At 41.3% G+C, this 20918-nt stretch overlaps 1 protein-coding gene across 1 annotated transcript; it reads left to right on the top strand.

Annotated features, from left to right (window-relative positions):
- The first annotated feature begins 1243 nt into the window (after positions 1-1243).
- On the top strand, positions 1244-20872 carry tax1bp1b (Tax1 (human T-cell leukemia virus type I) binding protein 1b). The gene is made up of 18 exons (XM_061080516.1): positions 1244-1350; positions 5203-5396; positions 8161-8263; positions 8738-8928; positions 9043-9201; positions 10142-10290; positions 10449-10539; positions 13238-13423; positions 13543-13794; positions 14415-14579; positions 14964-15036; positions 15163-15281; positions 15401-15526; positions 17259-17366; positions 17856-18054; positions 18480-18640; positions 18737-18822; positions 19818-20872. Exons 2-18 carry the CDS (start codon positions 5220-5222, stop codon positions 20014-20016), a joined length of 2544 nt encoding a protein of 847 aa, XP_060936499.1. The 5' UTR covers positions 1244-1350; positions 5203-5219; the 3' UTR covers positions 20017-20872.
- Positions 20873-20918: the final 46 nt, after the last annotated feature.

Raw genomic sequence — 20918 nt, 5'->3', positions numbered from 1 at the left:
TAAATAAACCTGTTTGTGGGATGACTTGTCTGATGACAGATTTGTCTCTATTTATTTCCTAGTGTGCATATTTATGATTTCACATTAAAGTGAATCTTTAGAATCAACCCAGAGATGCCCCACTCTCCAGAACATTTGTTCTTTGTATAATACATTTTCACTTTCAGAGAAGAAAATATAAAACATTTATTAATATTTATCAGGCAACCCAAACCAACGTCTTTACACTCTGGTTCATTTAATGCGAGTTTCTCTTTTAATTTGAATTTCAAAGCAGATTATATAATAATGTAATAATATAGTAGAGTAATTGATTGTAAAACAAAGTTCTTGGTTTTCAATTTAATATGTTTTTGCTAATGTTTGATACAGACCTATATTGCAGACTGCATTGTAATGATGTAATAATTATATTTTAAGGTTTTTTACGTTTTTTTTAAACCCTTACAGAATAATCCTGGTGTTCACAGGAACATGGTCTATTGATGTTTGTTACAGACCTATACTAAACACGTACTGTCTGATGAAAAGGTGTTGAAACTTTTGTAATGGAGAATTTGGCTAAAGCCTGATGTGTATGACACATTAAAAAATTAACTATGTGCTTTAATGTGTACGTATATTATTAATATAGTTGACAGGAATGGAGCTACAGTAATTGTACCCATGTATAGTATAGTCAGTATAGGATAGTTCGAACGATAAAAATGCATTCATGATCAATTATAAATTTGCAACCAAAGCATGGAATAACGTTTTTGAAGAAGAGTATCCTCTCCCCTAAAAGATAGTGGAACAGAAATATAAACTAAACTACTAATTAATATTTCCATGTCATGTTTGTTAATTTATACAAAACTTTATCATAATATGATTTCTGCACAAACCTGGCTCACACACAGATTGATGTTTTATAAATGTATACATACAACCTTAACCAATCAACAATAAGATTGAAACTCCACGACACATCAATGTGTATGGTTATTCTTAAAATATGAACACTCTTTAGCCAAATTCAAGTTTCAACACAGTTTGTGGTATAATTATTACATTATTATGTTATCTGCTTTTAAATATATAATAAACAAAGTTGTGTGTAGTAATATATATACATATATGTATATGTATGTGTATATAAATACATATATGTGGAATTATCAAGGACTTTATTTCTTTGTTGTCATTTCTTTCAGTCGAGTGGGATTCCCGAGGTCTTTTTCCGGATATGACGAACTTTTATTATTCCAGGAAGTGGACCGGGGAATTCACTGAACTGCGTCAACAATTGTTTTCATGATACAGTCGGATTTCAGCGTCTGTTCAACATGTCAACGAGGCACGTTTAAGGTCAGTTGTATTACTAGTACCGTTCAAATCGTTTGTCAAGAGTTTTCATAAGATACATCGACGGATCGTCTGCGTCGCTAACTGCTCACGTTAGCTAACCTTGTGCTCCACTTTACAGCTCTGCTAAGCTGCTCTGTTTTCCTTGAGGGCGTTGGAACACTATCAACTATAATTACTGCATTGTTGACTGTGTAAAGTGAATATTTAACTCGGGACACGTTTCTTCTGAGCACGTATATCCGTGCCCTGGTTTTAACCCGTGTTGTTGTCCTGTAAAGTAGGGGGCTAACGCTAGCTAGTTAGCAGTGGTAACTGTTATCACATTAGGCCTCGTCGCGCAGTTGCAAGTCGTCGGTTTTAGCCACTTATATAGGGGACCTTAGTCAACAGACACTTCCGGTTGATAACTTCTGTGTCAACGCTAAGCGACAATATTGTTCGGAGTTGTCGGTCCTCATCAGAGGAAATGCTAAGGCTGTCACAGGCCGAATTACGTAGATCAGAATTACATCAGCTGAGGCCCAATGGGAAAATCCAACCTGATGTAGAGCTCATGTTGGTCACATGGCCTGGTAGTGTCAGGTTTATTTAAATTGCATAAATAAAATAGTTTTTCTCTGCTGTCATTTAAATTAAGTTATAGACAGTGGTTCTGGGCCAGTAAAGATTCCAGACAGGGGAAGTTGATTGACCTGTCACTGGTCTGTCCCGACGTTGACTGTTATTGTGGGTGTTATCTCATTATTTTAGAATATAGGACAAGATGGTGAACATCCCTTGTACGTCTGAAGTTCTTCTGCACAATTTAAGATAGTCCTGAGATACTTGGTATGGCTGGTATGAGCTATGTGCTTTTTTTTAAACTGCATGGTGTCTGTTACTTTAAAGGTCCGGAATGTATGATTTCTGTGTATGGACATAATATACACAATTATGCTGTCATTCGTCTATAATTATTCAAACTAATTACTAGTGAGTGTTAATTAGCTATTTATATATGCAATGGGTGCAGATCCTCTTACACATAGTGAACCTTGTTGCCCCACCATGTTTCCATACTGGCCCTGAATAGACAAACCAAACACTGGCTCTGGAGAGTGTGTTTTTATTGGAAGGGCAGGGTTCTACACTTAGCTGCTTCAATTTGAAACTATGAAAATATTGATACGATCATAAAGTCACCTTTTCTCTCTGTGGCCATTGTTACTGTGTGGCGCTCACTGCAACACTAGCTTGTGTCAATATTTACTGTAGCTGATTTTTTATCAGTCTGCCAGTTCGTCAGCTCAAATCTCCCAATTGCAAAATAATTCAGAATGTTTGGTAAAGTCAACCTTTATTCAAACAACACGGACAACAGTCTGGACAAGCCACGTCACTTCCACGGGTTGTGACTGGATTCTGATGACGATGCTGTGAGCTACGTCCTAAACACTAAGGGTGTGTTGGATCAATTGTTCCCATCCTTGCCAAATTTTTGGACTGCCTCACTATTGAAGATATCATCTGGCAAAGACAGATACTTACAATAACAACAACGATGATGATGATTCTAATAATAATAATAATAATATAATTGCCTGATTCGTACAATTTACAGTACTCTTTAATTATATCACTGTTAACCTAATGTTTTATAGTGTAAGGTAATGATTGCAATGAATTTTACCCTAAGTGTTACGATATATGATTCTTATAGTTGTGAAATATTGGAAAAGGTTTTTTTTATTTCTTGGCTGCAGGGCAAGTGAAAATATACACAGGGCCAGCAAAATTCAGATCCATCAGCCAAGTGGGTCAATGGGGAACATTTTATGTTGGACACTGCCTGAATACAAAGTGGTCAAACAGGCTGCCAAAGTGCATACTAGGTTAAAGCTAGGGCTGGGCGATATGGGAAAAAATGTTATCACGATATGATTTTCCATATTGATCGATCTCGATTCTTAACACGATATGTAGTTTTTGATCAGTTTCCTGAAGCCGTCCCTCTCCATTGTGCTCAGGGGCATCATATCTGTAGCTAAGCAATAAGTAATAGCGCTCGTTATATTTTTTCCCTGCTTCGATTGTTTTCATATGGGGCAATGGCTGCAAAACACGACTGGATGGACTGTTGTTTTGCTAACATAGCATCGCTAACGTTAGCGATGCTAACGGGAGACGTAGTGGTCTTGCCTGTCTCTTTGTTTGGTGTCGTGCAAACTTGAGCCCGCAGAGTCAAACTCTCTGTGTAATCACTGGGATGGTGCCGTCTCAGGTGATTGAAAAGGTTTGTGGTGTTTCCCGTCCTGGCTGGTACCGACCGCCGGCATATTTTGCAGACCGTCTTCGTCTGCTCCTCGTCCTTTTAGCCGTATCCAAACCACGTCCACACAACTGACGTCGCGTTACGCTTTTTTTCGACAATGTCTTCGGTTCCGGGTGATGTAGGGATGTCGCTCTCACATTCGGTATTATTTTCGCTGTCCCCGACTTCAGTGTCGTGTCCTGCCTGCAGACTGCAGCCGGCAGACTCCGACACTGTTGTTGCGCTTACTTTTGCCACGGAGATCGAATACATGTCACGAGGAGATAATCGAAATCGATCCAAATTTTATCGCGATCCCGAATCGGGATCGAAAAATCGCCCAGCCCTAGTTAAAGCTAAATAAGATTCTAGGAATATAGTTATCACTGACTCAAATAAGAAGCAATGTCACCCATAATAATAGTCTTAATGTGTCATTGAACAAATGTAATACAAGTCTAAAGGCAAATATGATGTCAGTGAGTCCACATACAACAACTACGTAAGCAGAAATGATACTCCCACAGGACTGTTCTGAGAAAGCAGCGGGTAGCTAGCAGCTACTAGCTCAGAAATGCACAAAGCTGTCCTACCCTGAGACACATAATACCTTGTATAAATGTCATCAGACCAAAATAGATAAGATATAGGACCTGGATATAAAACACACGTCAGTGCCAGGTGTATAAAGCTGTGAAGAAATATCAGTTTAACTTTCTAATCCTAGTAAAACAAAAGTAATCAGAGAGATAAAATACATTACTTCCGCTTTATTAGTGAAATTGGTACATAGTGTCTACACAGCCAAGGACAGGTTATTTCTTTGTCTTCAGACTTTGTTAAATAAATACATCTCATGAACCAAACCGATTATATGATCACTGAAAGTTGTGATTGGCATAACACAGGCACTAATAGTACTTATGTCGTTTCAGATGAATTCATGTTGTAGATCTGGTGTTACTAATCCTGTGCTTTTATTGTCCATCATGTGTTGGAGATAAAAGGCAGTGACTTGTTCTATGAACTGTGATGTCTTGGTCCTTGCATGTGTCTTCCTTTGAAAAATAAACACTTTGCAGGTTATTTGAGAAAAGTTTTTCTGGTCACAAACTTGGACTTTATTTTCTCCAAAATTGCGACACACTTGTAAGACGAGTCAACTGATCTGGATGTGATAACTGGGACATGAACATTTGACCACAAGAAAAAAAACTCAACACTATTTCTGCTTTCAAATTGTTCTACCGGTGATCTTACATTATCAGACATCTGTCTACTGTACATGTTCTATAATTAAAACATTTTAATAGATTTTAAATGGTCAGTCTAGCAAAAAGAGGATGTGTTCTTATGAAAATATATGCTTCAAATTGCTTTCACTATAAACTAGACAACAGACAGTATACATGACATATTTTTATAATGCAGTAATTATAGGAATGTCAGAATCAATTCAACTTCCTTGAATAACCAGTTTCTCTTGGAGTGCTATTTTATTTCTTTCTCAGGTTATTGTTTTTTCTAATGATATATTTTGTTGCTTCTCTATTTCTGTGCAGCCACTACTGAGTGATTTATGGAACTGTTCCTGGACGGAACTTTATTAAGCAACAACATGGACACGTCAAACTTTGCCCACGTCATCTTCCAGAATGTGGGGAAGAGTTACCTGCCACATGCTGCACTGGAGTGTCACTATACCCTGACGCAGTTCATCAGACCACATCCAAAGGACTGGGTTGGCATATTCAAGGTGAATATCTCTCTTCAAAAGTATAATAAAACAAAATAAATGTTAATGTAGAGCAAGGGGATCTTCGCTATCTTAGTGACTAAACAGTGCCATGATTTTATAAAAGTGTGGACAAAGTTATGAAATCGTGAGTGAAACATTGTTTTGTTTTCCTGAAAAATGTACTTGGCAGAGTCAATGGAGCATTTCGACCCCCACCACACACTTGAATGGCCCACATGGACCTTGTTATAGGAGCACTTCAAACCAAATACAGTGGCAGTAATTTATTTTAGGCTCATCTGTAGTGAATCTTGGATTTACGAAGAAAGGTGTTGCTCCACCAAGTCTATTCAGACCACCGAGACCAGACATGTGATGAAAACTGGGATAAAATCGCTCTAGATCAAAAAAGTGTTTGTTGTGGTTGCAATGGTTCCTGTTTACTCACATGCTGGAAGTCAGAAATACCCTGTGATCATGCACTTATGGTAACTTACAGTAATACATTTGAGTCAGCCATGAGGAATTGACAGTTTCCACATCTCTACGTCAGAGATTTAAGTCGTGAATGCTTTTGTATAAGTTAGGAATCTTTGCACTTACTGAGTCTGAATATTCAGATATTTTGTAGATTTTAGAGGTGCATAAATTTACAGTTTTTTTGCCAAGCTTACAGAGAAACAAAGTGATGTCAGGCTAATGTCTGGAGGCTGTTTAAATCTTAAATTCAGCGCTCTGTTATGGCTTGATGCCACATCACATTGTGTTCAGCCTCAAGGTAGGCAGCAACCGGCAGTGCAGATCCTACTGAATTCTTCAACCTCTAAAACACAGAGCTGAGCTGGAAGAGGCCTCAGTGCAGGGTCGTAAATCCTGTGAATGTTCCTGGCGGCGCTGACAGATGAAACATTCCCTGCCAAGTTCTTGTGTTTGCATGCACAGAGATACCTGGATATGCTGAGCAGCGGCGTCGGCTCCTTTATGCACATTTTGTCGCTATTTGTTCACAGTCTATGGAGCAGCTTCTGCTTTGGATAATTGCCTTTGTCAAAGAAAATATCTGTCTGAAGAGTACGACTACATTGAAAATTAAATACTTTCAGGTTCTTGCTTTTTTACATGTCAGCCTAAAACTATTTACAAATGCGTGAGTGACACACTCTAACTTGGCAAGTCAATCAAAACGATACTGGGAGGCAGGTTTTTATTAGCTCATGGACAGAAGCCGCCTTTGGCCCCTTGATGCTAGAACGGTCACCATGCTGCCTGATGAGAGCTGTTCTTAGCTTCAAAGAGGAAAGTTGTTGGAAGACTTTGCCACAGTGGCCCAGGACAAACCCAGAACGGCTTTATAATTCACCTGTCTCCGAGCTCAGCCTTTCTGTGTGATTCACGGGCAACTTGCCTCCTGAATTTACACAGTCCGACTGACAAGCCATTACCTCCTGAGGCAACATGGCCACCAGCTCCTGTTAGTGTTTGTGCAGGAGTGTGACATTGCAGGAATGATGGCAAATTGTTTTGTTGAGATCAAAATGCATATCGCTTTGCTCGGCCTATCATTTTGTTACTGGTTGTATGTTTGTGGAGATTGTAGGGTTGGAGGTGTTGTTGTTTGAAGCCGTTGTTTTTTTCCCTCTACCCCACTTTCCTCCAATACTCCCATTTGTACACATTGCAGACCAGGCTGAGGCAAGTGAAAGAGTTCCTCTCCGAGCTTTCACCCACCACCATCTCTGCAGCTCTAATGAGTGGACTGGTGAACACTAGCCCTCAGTAATGACACTCACTAACTAGGTGCATGTTTTAATTGCTTCCTGTTCTTTACGGCTGGAGGCTGGAAACGCACCGGTAACAATTGGGGGTTTTGGAGCACCAGGGCCTTCTATCTCTGGCTCTGATGAACACTTGCGATATTGTAGCTGCAGGCTGTTTTTACACAGGTGAGAGAAGAAACTGGCCGGATTTCTTTCGGCGAAAAAAAAAAAATCCTGCGTACATCAAAAGCAACATCTGTCGCAGCGGTATAAATTTAAGCATGATCTGTTGGCATGAATATTTAAATTATAATTTGGGCAAAACTTTGATAGTCACATCACACAACTTTAATCTATGTTTTGTGGTGCAGGCTGTGGTAATGGGGTAGTTTGGTCGGGCTTGTTGTGGATGCGTGCGTGTGCGTGCGCGTGCGCGTGCGTGTGCGTGTGTGTGTGTGCGCCTTAGTGCGCCTTAGTGCGCCTTAGTGCGCCTTAGTGCGCCTGTGTGCGCCTGTGTGCGCCTGTGTGTGCTGACTGAAAGCCAGCCCACTCAATGTGACTCTGATTTTCTTTGACAGTTTTATGGCACCGGGTTGAAGTTATGGATGTATATTCTGGACTCCCTCCTCATCAGCCATCAGTTCACAACACATAAAATACATATAATTACATTTTGGTTTCCATTTTCAAGTTGCCTATGTATAAAATTTTCACCTATTTCCCTCTTCCGGTTAGAAGTGAGTTGTAGCTACATTTCTGCAGTGAGGCTTGTTCATGACAAGGGCTGGATGGTGGCACATGGTGACCAGGAGTCTGAGTGGTTCACAGAAATGATCGTTATTCCTCTTAGACATGAAATTGCGTTATCCTAACTTAGATGAAAAACCTCATGATTACTGGAATAAAGCCGTCGGAGATATTTTGGAGGTGGATGTGTATGGAGCCTGTTAATCCTCCATTGTTATTATCATACACTGATGTGGTGAGAACGCCTGGTATAATTGAGTCCCCACTATGTCTCACAGGTCGGTTGGAGCACAGCGAGGGACTATTACACATTCTTGTGGTCCCCTCTTCCTGAGAACTACGTGGAGGGCACCGCAGTCAACAGAACAGTGGTCTTTCAGGGTAAGGCCATGCCAAAGTTTTCTATAAGTTTGACACCTTTAAAAAAACACATTTCAGAGGGCTGTTCAGAGGATTGTTAAAACTTTTAATACCAAATCAGTGAATGGAGTTAAAGGAGAAACTTAACCCACAAATCTCTGTTCTGTTGTGAAAGACAGTTTAGTTAGGTGTTGTTTAAACTTTTATATGCCGTTTTTTATTAAGCAATTGAAACTGTCACATATGCGGGAAAGACATGTCTCGCTTTTTAGATTCACACCCACAACATCACACGTGTAGTTTTTCTTCCAGACCTCTGAACAACTACAGCAAAACAGTGTCTGCACCTTATACCATTTCATCTCCACATATATAGGCATTTTGTGGTAACTGTGAAGTTTCAATGAACTTTAGGACTGGGATGAATTAAGAGTTGTTCACTAGCATCTTTTGCTTTCCCGCACACTGAGTTCACTGGGTGTCTTTTGCCCCCAGGATATTATGTGCCCAATGACGACAGCGAGTTCTACCAGTTCTGCTACGTGACCTACAAAGGTGAGATCCGTGGAGCCAGCACGCCATTCCTGTTTCGGGCCAGCAGCCCCACAGACGACGAACTGCTGACTGAGGAGGATGATTGCAACTCTGACATCCTGGTGGTCACCACCAAGGCCGGCTTCCTCGAGGTAGCGTGTTCCTCAGCACAGCAGCTTAATACAACCTTGTTTACAAGTGTTTTTTGGCTGTAAGTGAAGTACAGCATTATCGTTGAACCTTGAAATATTTATCTTTCTGTGCAGAAAAAGGTGGAAGAAGCCCAGAGGGAGAAAGAGGAGCTGGTCAAAAATATAGCCCTGCTGCAGCATGAGAAGGAGCAGCTGGAGGCTGAGAAGGAGAGTCTGCAGAAAGAGTTTGAGCAGGAGAGAGATACGTGTGTCCAGCTGAGAAGAGAGAACCAAGTAAGCAAAGAGATCCCGCAGTAAGGAGGAAAAAGGTTATGTTTGTTGTTATTGTAAATATTGCTGAACTGGAAAATGAAACCAAATGCCTGGTTCCTTGCCTAGTTCTTTTGGTAATTTAATGCATTTTTACTTTAATTTAGCTGCAGATACTAAAATAATGATTTCATATGATTGATGATCATCTCCTCTTCTTATTTTGAGTTCAGCTTTATATTTGGCCAGGCAGTCTTTTAGCACCCCCTAGCGAAAGACTGCAAATATGCAGAGCTCTTCAAACTCCTGATTCACTAAAGGCATAAATCACACTCTTGACAGATATGAATGTCTGTATTATCAAAGCTGTAATTCAGCTTTTTATTGCACAACATTAAGTTTTAAAAGCAGTGTCAGTAGTAATTCATATCGCTGTCCTCACACTTTGAAACGCCTCCCTGATGAAAACATGATTACAGAATTTGTGGCTGTTAATTTTATTACTATACTTTTATATGATATTTTTATGTGCTGTGAATATGAAAATTCCCAAATCCGACCTATAAACAAACTGTAAAAAATAATTTCCTTTTAGCTTTTTTGATGTCATTTTTTAATATTGAAAACGCTACGTTGACGCATAATGTTTATTTTGATTTAGATTCAACTTTCAAAGACAATAAACTTTTATGGTTCGCGCACATTTTCCACAAGCTTAGAGTCAATGAAAGAGATAGAAGGTGATATGCTAAGACTATAAACAAACATTATTTTGTCATGTTAGTTTTTAACCTACATTTAATTAGCTCTTCAACTGGAGTAGATTTATTTCCTCCATGAATGAGGGTGATTATACTCCTCATAAGATCATGTCGATTACCAAACCCCTCTATTTTATTTGGTCCCAATTCTGTTTTGACTTTTATTGAATTTTTTTCCGACATTATATTTTATCGTCTCATAGGAGGTGCAGAATTCTTCTCAGGCCCTGCAAGAGGAGAAAGAGGAGGTCAAGAGGAGACTGGAGGAAGCCACAGCCAAAGTCATCCAGCTGGAGGACGATCTGATTGGAGTCACTCAGAAGGGCCTACAAAAGGAAACTGAGCTGGACAGGTGAAATCAGGGCGGATGTCACAGATACACTGATTTGCTGGTTTTCTTATCAGTTCATGTACATATCATTATATTAACCCTGATTGATCAGCCAACTGAACATATACACTGTGATGTGTGATACAATTGGTGACTAACACTATTTAACCCTTTCTTAGTCTCAAAGACAGAGTGAAGAAACTTACGGCAGAGAAGGAGGCACTTGATTCTCATCTCAAGAATGAGAAAGATGAGAAGGAACTCTACAAGGTAAAGTACTAGTAGTAGTTATTTATTAAATTGTGTCATCACGTAAACATTAATGTATGTAGTTTAATATTGATCTTTCTACTTGACCACCATGGAAATTGGTTGTATATGTATTTTCTCATCAACTATAATTAACCTATCAATCAGTGTAGGATTGTTTGGTCTCAGTGGAAGTATTCAAGATTTTTCTTTTTCTTGTGTTTTCTATGTAGCTACATACAAAAGAGCAATTCAAGATTCATTCATTTGATTGTTTAATTAGGGCCTGAGCACCTATGGTAGGAGGTCCTTTCGTATTTCGAAGGATTTGTATTTCCCTTTTTCAGAGCCTAGACATGCTCAAACTCTTACCAAAGTTTGCAGGAAATTCAAAACCCCGAAATGTAATTGTATTCTGGAGTCATTTGAAATGGGCGTGGCAAAATGGCTCAACAGCGCCATCTAAGGGAAAGCCCCTTAGTTAGCTTTCACCGATCTTCACAAAAATCGTAGCCCAGGTGTATCATGACTAGACAAAAAAAAGTCCAGTGGTGCAATGGGAAAAAGGCAACAGAAAGCCCGCCATTTTGCATTTAGTGGCCATTTTGGCCGTTTTCTAAATGTTTTCTTTGACCTACTTGTCCCAGGGTTTTCATCAGATCAACTTCATATGGACATGAGTGTCATCACAACAAGACAGAGATATAAACTACCTCGAATTTCGAGCTGTCATCACATGGTGTGATCATGTTGTGACATAAAAGTTTGATTACATGCCATCAAAACCATCAGTAAGCCATCAATAACTGACTAGCGCCCCCTAAAGTGAAGCCCCGGCACTAAGATTGGCCGACATGTACAAAAATCGATAGGGACATTTGTCTTTTCATGACAAACAAATAAATCTGATGAACTTGTCCTTGGCCTTTCATTATATCAACTTCAACTTGTGTGAATGTCATCTCAACAAGATAGAGATATAAACTACCTCGATATATATGATTTCATCACACGGTGTGACCGTGGTGTGGTGTGACATTTTGATGATTCTCCAAAAAAGAGGGATTTATTATAACTCCTCTGTGCATTGTTCTTTCAGCCGCAAACCTCATTCTCACATTCACAGTCCCGCCCTGATCAGATCCATATCAATATTGACTCATCATTACAGCGCCACCTGCTGGCTACAGGAAGTGACATGTTTTAAACTTTGATGAACTGCACTTGGTTGCTTTACAATATATGAGAAGAACATTTCAAAGTATTCATTAAGCAAATAATTCTTTGTTGTCAGTTTGCCTTAATGTCACAGTGTCAGTGATGTTTGAATCCTTTAATGTCGTAGATGCAAAGGTGAAAGATTTATACGATCTGTTGAGAGAAAAGAGTGTTTTTGACCTGAACAGATCTATTAATCTAGTATAGTGATATGGATAGCACCAACTACTCTCAAAAGGAGGTAAGCCTCGTTTTCAAACTAAATTCGATTTAGATAAAGTATTCACTATGGGGTCTTATCGCTCTCTACACTAACCGCAGCAGGCTTCAAAATGCGTATGCTTGGTCCCGTCAGTGCTACAACGTAGCCCTAGTTATATATAAATGCAAATGCAACGTAGTTGTAGTTGAAAGTGCAACATAGTGTTTTAAAAGGGAAACACTTTCCATTAACGTGTAATACAGTTTATGTGGGTGTAATTGTCAGTTGTTAAAGCGGATGTGGGTAGAATCAGTTAAACATTGTGCTGGCTTCAGCTGAAAAGCTTATTTACCTCTTCACTGGAAAACTGATTGTGAGATGGGGGAGGGGATCATCATTGTTGCTGGAGGCTGACAGTAAATCAGGAAGGGGATTCTGTTCGCTGATGTGACTGTTCAGTTACCGAATCAGGAAATGAGACCATTAGTTCCGATGCATTCGGTGGTGCCCCTGTAGAAGGTGGTAACAGCTGGGATGGGGAGACTTGCCCTTTTTCAGTTTCTGGAGGGAGCCGCTGTTGAGCTTTTTTTAAATGGTTGCGGTCAGCTCATCCTCCAGGTGTGCTCCCAGAAGCTGGAGGTTTATGACCCTCTCCACAGCAGTGCCATCGTAGTGAGCGGCATACGATGGTGCACGCAGACCCTCCTGAAATCAACCAATCACCATCTCTTTTGTTTAGTTGAGGTATGCGCTCTACTGAATAGTTTTGTCATATTGGAGACCTGAAAATTAGAGGTCCAGTCCATCGACACTTCCGGTTTCTTTCCTGTTTTTTCCACACTTCCCGGGTGAGAAAACTTTGGCTTTTCCTCCCCAATCATTAAGGCTAAACAGGGCATGCGTTTTTCTGTTCTTTTTCGGGTCCATCTGGTGTTTCTACCTCTTTCTTGTGGTGGGCGCCACACAGGAACTGGGAGTGCCACACACTGCACTGTTGCCACGTAAATGGAGCTAAAAACCCATTCCTAATTTTACTTACACCATCACACTGGGGTCGTTGCACAAGGAAAACTTTATAGGCCTAGTTCAATCTCTGTTTTGTAATTGAGGTCATGCAACATTTGTTTAATAGTCATATGCTCTTCGGTACATGATTGTGATTGGTGTTGTATAAATGAGGCAAAAGGCAACAACTTAATACGTTATAACTTCTCATGTTTTATAACCTTGTCTGTGTGTGTGTTGTGTGTCTGTGTGTGTTTGGCACCATGTGTTTGCATCTTTTTGTGTGCCCACCAGATTCACCTGAAAAACCGGGAGCTGGAGAACACTAAGCTGAGTGCCGAGCTACAAATGCTGAAGTCTGTGGACGTAAACAAGGAAAACACCATTGCCCAGTTTAAAGATGAGGTGGGACGTCTGCAGACGTGCCTGACTGAGAAGGAGAAGCAGTACAGAGAGATCCTTGCCGTAGTTTCTCCCCTGGTACAAAGAATTTTGCAATATGCCGCATAGACACATCTTTCCATCATGTGATCATTTCAAGATAAATGAAAATTATGAAAATAAGAAAGGTTGATCTAAAATACGTCTGTGTGTGGCAGGGAGATATGAAGGCCCTGAAGGAGCAGCTGCGGCAGAAGGAAGAACAGATCCAGGCCAACCAGCAGCAGTCCTCACTGTTATCTGCTGAGCTGCGGGACGCCTCCCGGACTCGGGACCGCACCATGTCTGAACTCTACCACATGAAGCTGGAGGCCGATGCCCTTCGCCAGGCCAAAACTGAAGCTCAGGCCCAGTGTGTCCACCTGGAGCGCCTGGTGGAGCAGATGAAGACCGAGGCCAAGCAGGAAGCAGTAAGGATGAGGGCCAGTCTACATGTCAGGCTTCGTTGATTGAGTCAGCTGATGTGTTGTTTTTTTTTATATCTAGTTGTAATGAGCAAAAGTATAAAAAAGATTTTGATAACATTTAAAGAAAACATTTCCAAAAGTACTCTCAAATAATTTAAGATAATAGAAGTAATATATGATGTTTAATTAGATTCAAAATATTTATTAAAGTTATCCTTCTCATTGTTTGACTGCAAAACAAATATATAAAAGAGTGTATGGTACATTTTGGTGTATGAGGAAGTTATGGGAATATCAACATAATGATGGAAAAGGGAAAATCCACAGGGGATTTTACAGCTTCTGTTCTCAGAAGTTCTGACCTAACCAGGTGTAAACTAAATCTCGAAACAAGCCGACATCCCCCCCGATCAGTTCAGTTTCTGTCTATGACCGCAGCTTCTTTCCCTGTGTATTTATTTGACTCTATAAAATTTAAATACATTGAGACATTGAAGATTATTTCTCATGAAGGGTTAATACGGGTTCCCTTTCTAAACTATTTCTCTACATCTTCATGGAGCTATTCGATCCCTGTGTTTTGAAATGTCTAATGTGCCCTGTTGTGATGTTTTCGTCATAAGGCCGAAGACGAGGCTGCTGCAGACCCAGCTGTTCTAGCCGAGCTGCAGAGAGAGGTGGAGGACCTGAAGATGCGGCTGCACATGGCTGCTGAACACTACAAGGAGAAATACAAGGAATGTCAGAGAATGCAAAAACAAGTGCTTAAGCTCTCTGAACCGCAAGGGGTAGGTCCCACCAGATACCGGATGACTAACTGTATACATGCCGCTGGGAGCATGCCTCAGATTCCTGTAACCCTATGCCTGCCTGTCACACTAAATATTCTTAGGGGTTCGCAAGTTTCTTTGGCCACTCCTGTGTTTGTTTTGTTGAATTCTCACCAAAAACACCCAGAGCTTTACCGACCCATCTCTATCACGATTCAGTGTGTGCACGTTGTAATGTCACCTTTTAAAATTGATAAACAATCATCAGGCAAGACACAAAAATGTATTTAAAATTGCGTCATGATATAATTTCTCTTTTTGCATACTTAATATTGTTTTGCTGTCTTCAGGTCTGTGTGTGCTAATTAGCCATTTCTATTTCTCACTTGTTTTTGTGTGTAGGATGTGAAGAGATGCTCAGCACAGGAAGCCACAGCAATCCCTCTATCAGTGAGTCCAGACACATCAGTGCCAGGTAATTACATTTTTTTTATCGACCCGTGCTAACCTGTAAGCTGAAACTGTAATTACCTATTGGCTGCCTTGAATTAGCTATTTTATATTAGAAATCAGCCAATAGTTGTCTGACTTGTCCTCACAGGGAGTCCGGGCTCTGCTGATCCGATGCTGGAAGCCATCCTCCAGGAGAAGCTCAAAGGCTTCAGCAAGGAGGCGTCCGACCGAAATGACAAGTACAGAAAATGCAAGCAGCTGCTGATGGTAAGAAAACACATTTTTTTCTATCCTGTTACTTTCACGTATATATCAGGATTAGACCATGTAACCGTGTTGTGAAGGACTTGTGTCGTACAAAGGTTTGAAACGTGATTGCTCTTCAGGAGGAGAAGGATCGTAGCTGCATGTTTGCTGATGAGCTGGCCAAAATGGAGGTGAAATTCAAGGAGCAGCTGAAGGCCAATGAAAACCTGAAGCTGCAGCTGGCGGCGGAGGAAGATCGCTACAAGGTTGGTAGGGATGGGGGGAAAAATCGATTCAGTTACAAATCGCGATTCTTGTGAATGACGATTTTAAATCGATATGCTGCCTCCCAAATCGATTTTTTTTTTTAAAAATTTGAAAACATATTTATTGGTTTATACCAGGGGGGATATATCGGGGGAGCAACATCACCCCAGAGCATGTTGACCAGCTCTTGTTTTTGCACAAGAATCTAAACATACCCAAGCACTAGCTTTGCATCGGCTACATGCAAACAACAATAGCCTACTCTTTGTTTATTTCAAAGTTTATATTTTAAGTAAACTTTTATTCATTCTATTTAATTTATCTTTTATTTATTGTTTAAAAGTAGCCTAAGTGGCATACATTTCTTAATCTGTCAGTTTGTGTGCAGTTGACAGGGGCTATACAATAATAGGGCACATTTTTATTTATTTTCTCTATTGGCTGCCCGGCAGTCATTAAGTTAATGTTAATATTTGAAATAAAACTGGTAAAGCTCTAAGTAAAGCTCTATTTGACTGTGTTGTATTTGAAGGAATGATTCAACATTTTTCCATGGTCCAGTATTTAAAAAAAAAAAAAATAACCAAAAGAAATCCCAGGAAATCGTAATATGGAATCGCAATACATATCGTATCGCCACCTAAGTATCGTGATAGTATCGTATCGGGAGGTCCCTGCCGATTCCCGTCCCTAAAGGTTGGTGAAGCTGGAGTGCGGCTGCCGGTGACGCTGTGCTGTCTTTGAAGCAGGACCGTTTCTGGACCTGTGTGTCTTTCCCTCTGTGTGCTGCTGGTGAAGCTCAGGGACTAAGCTTTGATGCTATCTCTTCCCCTGAACACAGTCACTCTGACAGTGTGGTTTACGAGCAGGCCTATCTGTGAGACCAGGTTTTACTGCTGTTTATGTCGGACTCCGGTGACGAGCGCCGCTTGGCTCGGAGGAGTCCTCTCCAGTTGCCTGGCTAATGCTGTGCTTAGATCAGATCAGGCCGATATTTGCTTAGTGTCCTGGGGGGAATTCAAACAGGTTGTTTGTCTTTGAGCAGCTCTGTACATAAATCTGTCCTCAGCAAAGGGAAGCCTTTTATGGCGATGATCAATTAATGTCATGCACTAAGGTCTGACTGTACTTCGGTGATGCACTATTCAATCAGCATCTTATGTCAAAGTTTGAGAATAAACAATAGCCCCATTTACACAACCAGGAAATGAAGCACCTCTATAGCACCTATAGGTTTTTGTATAAATGGTACGTAGTCTACCTACGTTTACCGGGAGAGGCGGTGGACTAGTGGCAGAAACTTGGACTATGGGCAGAAAAGGTCTCTGGTTCGTCTCTGGTTCGACTCCACGGAGAAACAACAAAAAGACGAACCTGGATTGATCTGTCCAAAAATCCAAGAGGATTCTCCCTACCCTGTCTAGTGCCCCTGAGCAAGGCACCTTACTCCCCCAACATCTGCTCCCCGGGCGCCGTACATGGCTGCTCACTGCTCTGTGTGTGTCCTGCACCAGATGGGTTAAAAGCAGAGGTTAAATTTCCCTCCTTGCATGAGTGTGCTTGTGCATGTCTGTGCATGTGTTTGGGACAAATAAATTTATCTTAATCTTAATGTCACTTCTCTGATTCAAGAATGCTGGCTGTAATGATGTAAAGAAAGACGGCATCCTAACGGCCGTGTAGCAGGATCTCTGCCAAGCTCTCTGATCCTGTGTCTTCTGTTTACCTCAGGGCCAGGTTGCCGAGAAGGGACGGGAGCTGAAGGACCTGAAGGACACCCTCGCACTCGTTGTGAAGGAGAATGATGAAATGGAACGGCAACTCTATTATCCCGTTCGGGTCTGTTTTTAATATCCCTCTAATTGTAGAAGCAAAGTAAATGAGTTCTTATTTTCCATTCCATTACTTTGGACCACAGCGAGGTCCTCGCTGACCTAAAATATTGCTCGGAGGTAATGCAGTTACAGCTAAGAGAAGCAGAATGACCCAATTTGAGGGTTAGACTGTAAATTAAATTGGCGTCTGCCACTAACATCAATAAAACACAGCGTCCTATTCCCTTTGAAAACGAGAAGGGTTTCTTTTTTTGACGAAGGCACTAATTAAACTGTTTGTGTGTGAGCGCAAGAGAAAAAAGCAAGAGCTGCTGTGTGACGACAGCAGTGATATATTACTCAGCTCGACAGACTGGGAGGCATCGAGGGATGAAAACGGATATGTAGCTCCTCAGAGAATAGGTTGCCCGTGGTGGCATATATATGTATATACACACACAAACTAACATATGTATATATATGTGTTATTAAATTCTGCTGGTTCCTCCCACAGGACAAGAAGGCCCGCTCCAGCAGGAAGGGAGATCAGGAGGTCAGTGAGAAAACCAGCTTGGAGAGCATCCAGCCCAGCGTGCCTTTATTCCTGCAGTACCCGGTCCCTTACGCCCAGGACGCCCCCACCCCCCTGCTGGTCTCCCAGAGCCCCAGCAAGCTGCAGTTTGGGAACCCTTACTCCGCCTCAGACTCAAAAGGTTGGTTCTCCGTTCAGCTTGTAGCGCACTAGTGGCAGAAACTTGGACTATGGGCAGAAAAGGTCTCTGGTTCGTCTCTGGTTCGACTCCACGGAGAAACAACAAAAAGACGAACCTGGATTGATCTGTCCAAAAATCCAAGAGGATTCTCCCTACCCTGTCTAGGGCCCCTGAGCAAGGCACCTTACTCCCCCAACATCTGCTCCCCGGGCGCCGTACATGGCTGCTCACTGCTCTGTGTGTCCTGCACCAGATGGGTTAAAAGCTGAGGTTACATTTCCCTCCTTGCATGAGTGTGCTTGTGCATGTCTGTGCATGTGTTTGGGACAAATAAAATAAATGTATCTTAAACACCAACAATTGCAGGAATTATTGACTTGTATCTACAGCCACTGAATGTGTCTGAATTCTCCCCCCCCCTGCAGATGAGGCAGATCAGGAGTTCTCAGATGACCAGCTGCTGAGGCTGCCCCCGGTGGGCCCGCCCTCCTGGGACAGCAACGTGGTGTGCATCCAGCCCACCCGCAACCACAGCCGGCCAGAGGGCCACGAGGAGTCCGAGGAAAAGCAACACAACAACAACAATGTGAGCCTCTCTCTCTCTCTCATGTGTAGTCTACAGCTCAAGGTTATTCTCAGTGTCATTATCAGTGGATTGACTATTTTATGTGTCTTTTCTCAGGGCAACACCAACGAACAGCCCGCTGCCACCGAGCCTCCCAGCCCCTTTGTGAGCGATGCACAACCAGCCTTCTGCTTTGATCCCAGGTAACGCAGCCTCACATGCCTCCACTCTCATAAATGTCGTCCACGTTTGCTGCACCCTACGGTTTCCAAACCAGCGCATTGTTACATGTGTCAAGTGTTTGTTCTGCTGCACAGCCCCCTTTTGTTGGCACTAGCGGAGCAGCAGGCCACCCACGTCGCATCACACAGACGCCATTTATTAGCCCGGGCTCCCGGTTTGCCCACATCATCACTCGACTCTGCGTGTTTACTAGGGATGGGGGGAAAAATCGATTCAGTTACAAATCGCGATTCTTGTGAATGACGATTTTAAATCGCCATGCTGCCTCCCAAATCGATTTTTAAAATAAAATTTTTATTTTTTTTAAACATATTTATTGGTTTATACCGGGGAGGGATATATGGGGGGAGCAACATCACCCCAGAGCATGTTGACCAGCTCTTGTTTTTGCACAAGAATCTAAACATACCCAAGCACTAGCTTTGCATCGGCTACATGCAAACAACAATAGCCTACTTTTTGTTTATTTCAAAGTTTATATTTTAATTAAACTTTTATTCATTCTATTTAATTTACCTTTTATTTATTGTTTAAAAGAAGCCTAAGTGGCATACACTTCTTAATCTGTCAGTTTGTGTGCAGTTGACAGGGGCTATACAATAATTGGGCACATTTTTATTTATTTTCTCTATTGGCTGCCCGGCAGTCATTAAGTTAATGTTAATATTTGAAATAAAACTGGTAAAGCTCTAAGTGAATTTGACTGTGTTGTATTTGAAGGTGAGATTCAACATTTTTCCATGGGCCAGTATTTAAAAAAAAAAATAACCAAAAGAAATCCCAGGAAATCGTAATATCGAATCGCAATACCCACAGAAATCGCAATACATATCGTATCGCCACCTAAGTATCGTGATAGTATCATATCGGGAGGTCCCTGCCGATTCCCGTCCCTAGTGTTCACCCGAGCTTTCTTCCCTCTGCCGTCCTCCTTTTCCTTTCTCTCCGCTCGCAGCATGGACATGAAGCGGTGTCCGCTGTGCGAGGTCATCTTCCCGCCCAACTACGACCAGAGCAAGTTCGAGGCGCACGTGGAGAGCCACTGGAAGATCTGCCCGATGTGCAGCGAGCAGTTCCCACTGGACTGCGACCAGAAGGTGTTTGAGAATCACGTGCTCACCCACTTCGACGGCCACACGCTTAACTTCGACTAGAGAAACGAGAAAAAATCTGCACATTCAGCTCTGCCTACTTCCTGTCAACCACTGAAATAAATCATTCTGCACTCTTTTCTGCATGTAATGGTGTGAAGATCCAGTCTTTAGGACTGTACTGACTTTTCGCTTTGTTACTTCGACTTAGAAAACACTTTGAAGTGATGTGACATTTTAAAATGACATTTTGATTCAGTGTACATTGCAGGGCTACGAAATCTGTTTGCAAATTCGAGCATTTTTTTATGGGTGGAAGATTTCCCTTCATTTGGGTTAGGAGGATAACTAAGGGGAATAAGACTGTTCTGTACGTATATATAAATATATATATGACTATAAATTGACTTGGCTGTCACAGATCTGTTAGACTATAGGATGTAATGAATCAGGGAAAGAGATAAGTGTTTACCAAACTTACATTTAAAAACATCAAACCAAATGCTCCCCCTTTCCCCTTAAACATCCCAGTACAAGTCATCTGCTCAGTCTTTCTAGCCTTGGTGCACTATATGCAGTCAGGGAGAGCTCTTCAGTAATTACATCCAGACATGATTATACAGTATATCGTCAGATCATCTATTTTAGAATAATTAAAGCCAATGATATTGTGGAAGCCTTGATTCTGTGTGTATATTGCTTTGTTTTGTTAGGTTTCCTTTAGTTCTGATTTTATTTGTGTCTGAACCTGTAAGAACCTTCATATCATCAGCTGATCAGTGCATGCTGAGCTTCTGTTGAAGTTCCCTCTTTTCTTTCTCCTCTTTTACAGTTAAATTATTTTATTCATAGTAATGTTTCCTTTGTTAAGTGAGTTCCATGTATCTAATATGTACTAATAAAGACTGTTTGAAACGGAGCCGCCAACTTGTGTGTCAAAACACAATAAACACAAAGAACACCAG

Source organism: Limanda limanda, chromosome 11, assembly GCF_963576545.1.
Source record: "Limanda limanda chromosome 11, fLimLim1.1, whole genome shotgun sequence".
NCBI classification, from domain to species: domain Eukaryota; kingdom Metazoa; phylum Chordata; class Actinopteri; order Pleuronectiformes; family Pleuronectidae; genus Limanda; species Limanda limanda.
The sequence above is the reverse complement of the archived record's forward strand: the minus strand, read 5'-3'. Positions and strand labels throughout refer to the sequence as shown.

Excerpts from the sequence above, each read along its gene's own strand:
- tax1bp1b (XM_061080516.1), top strand. The coding sequence starts at position 5,220 with ATGGAACTGTTCCTGGACGGAACTTTATTAAGCAACAACATGGACACG. Across the intron at positions 13,424-13,542 it reads TTGCCGTAGTTTCTCCCCTG|GGAGATATGAAGGCCCTGAA; the intron begins GTACAAAGAATT and ends TGTGTGTGGCAG. Across the intron at positions 13,795-14,414 it reads CCGAGGCCAAGCAGGAAGCA|GCCGAAGACGAGGCTGCTGC; the intron begins GTAAGGATGAGG and ends TTTCGTCATAAG.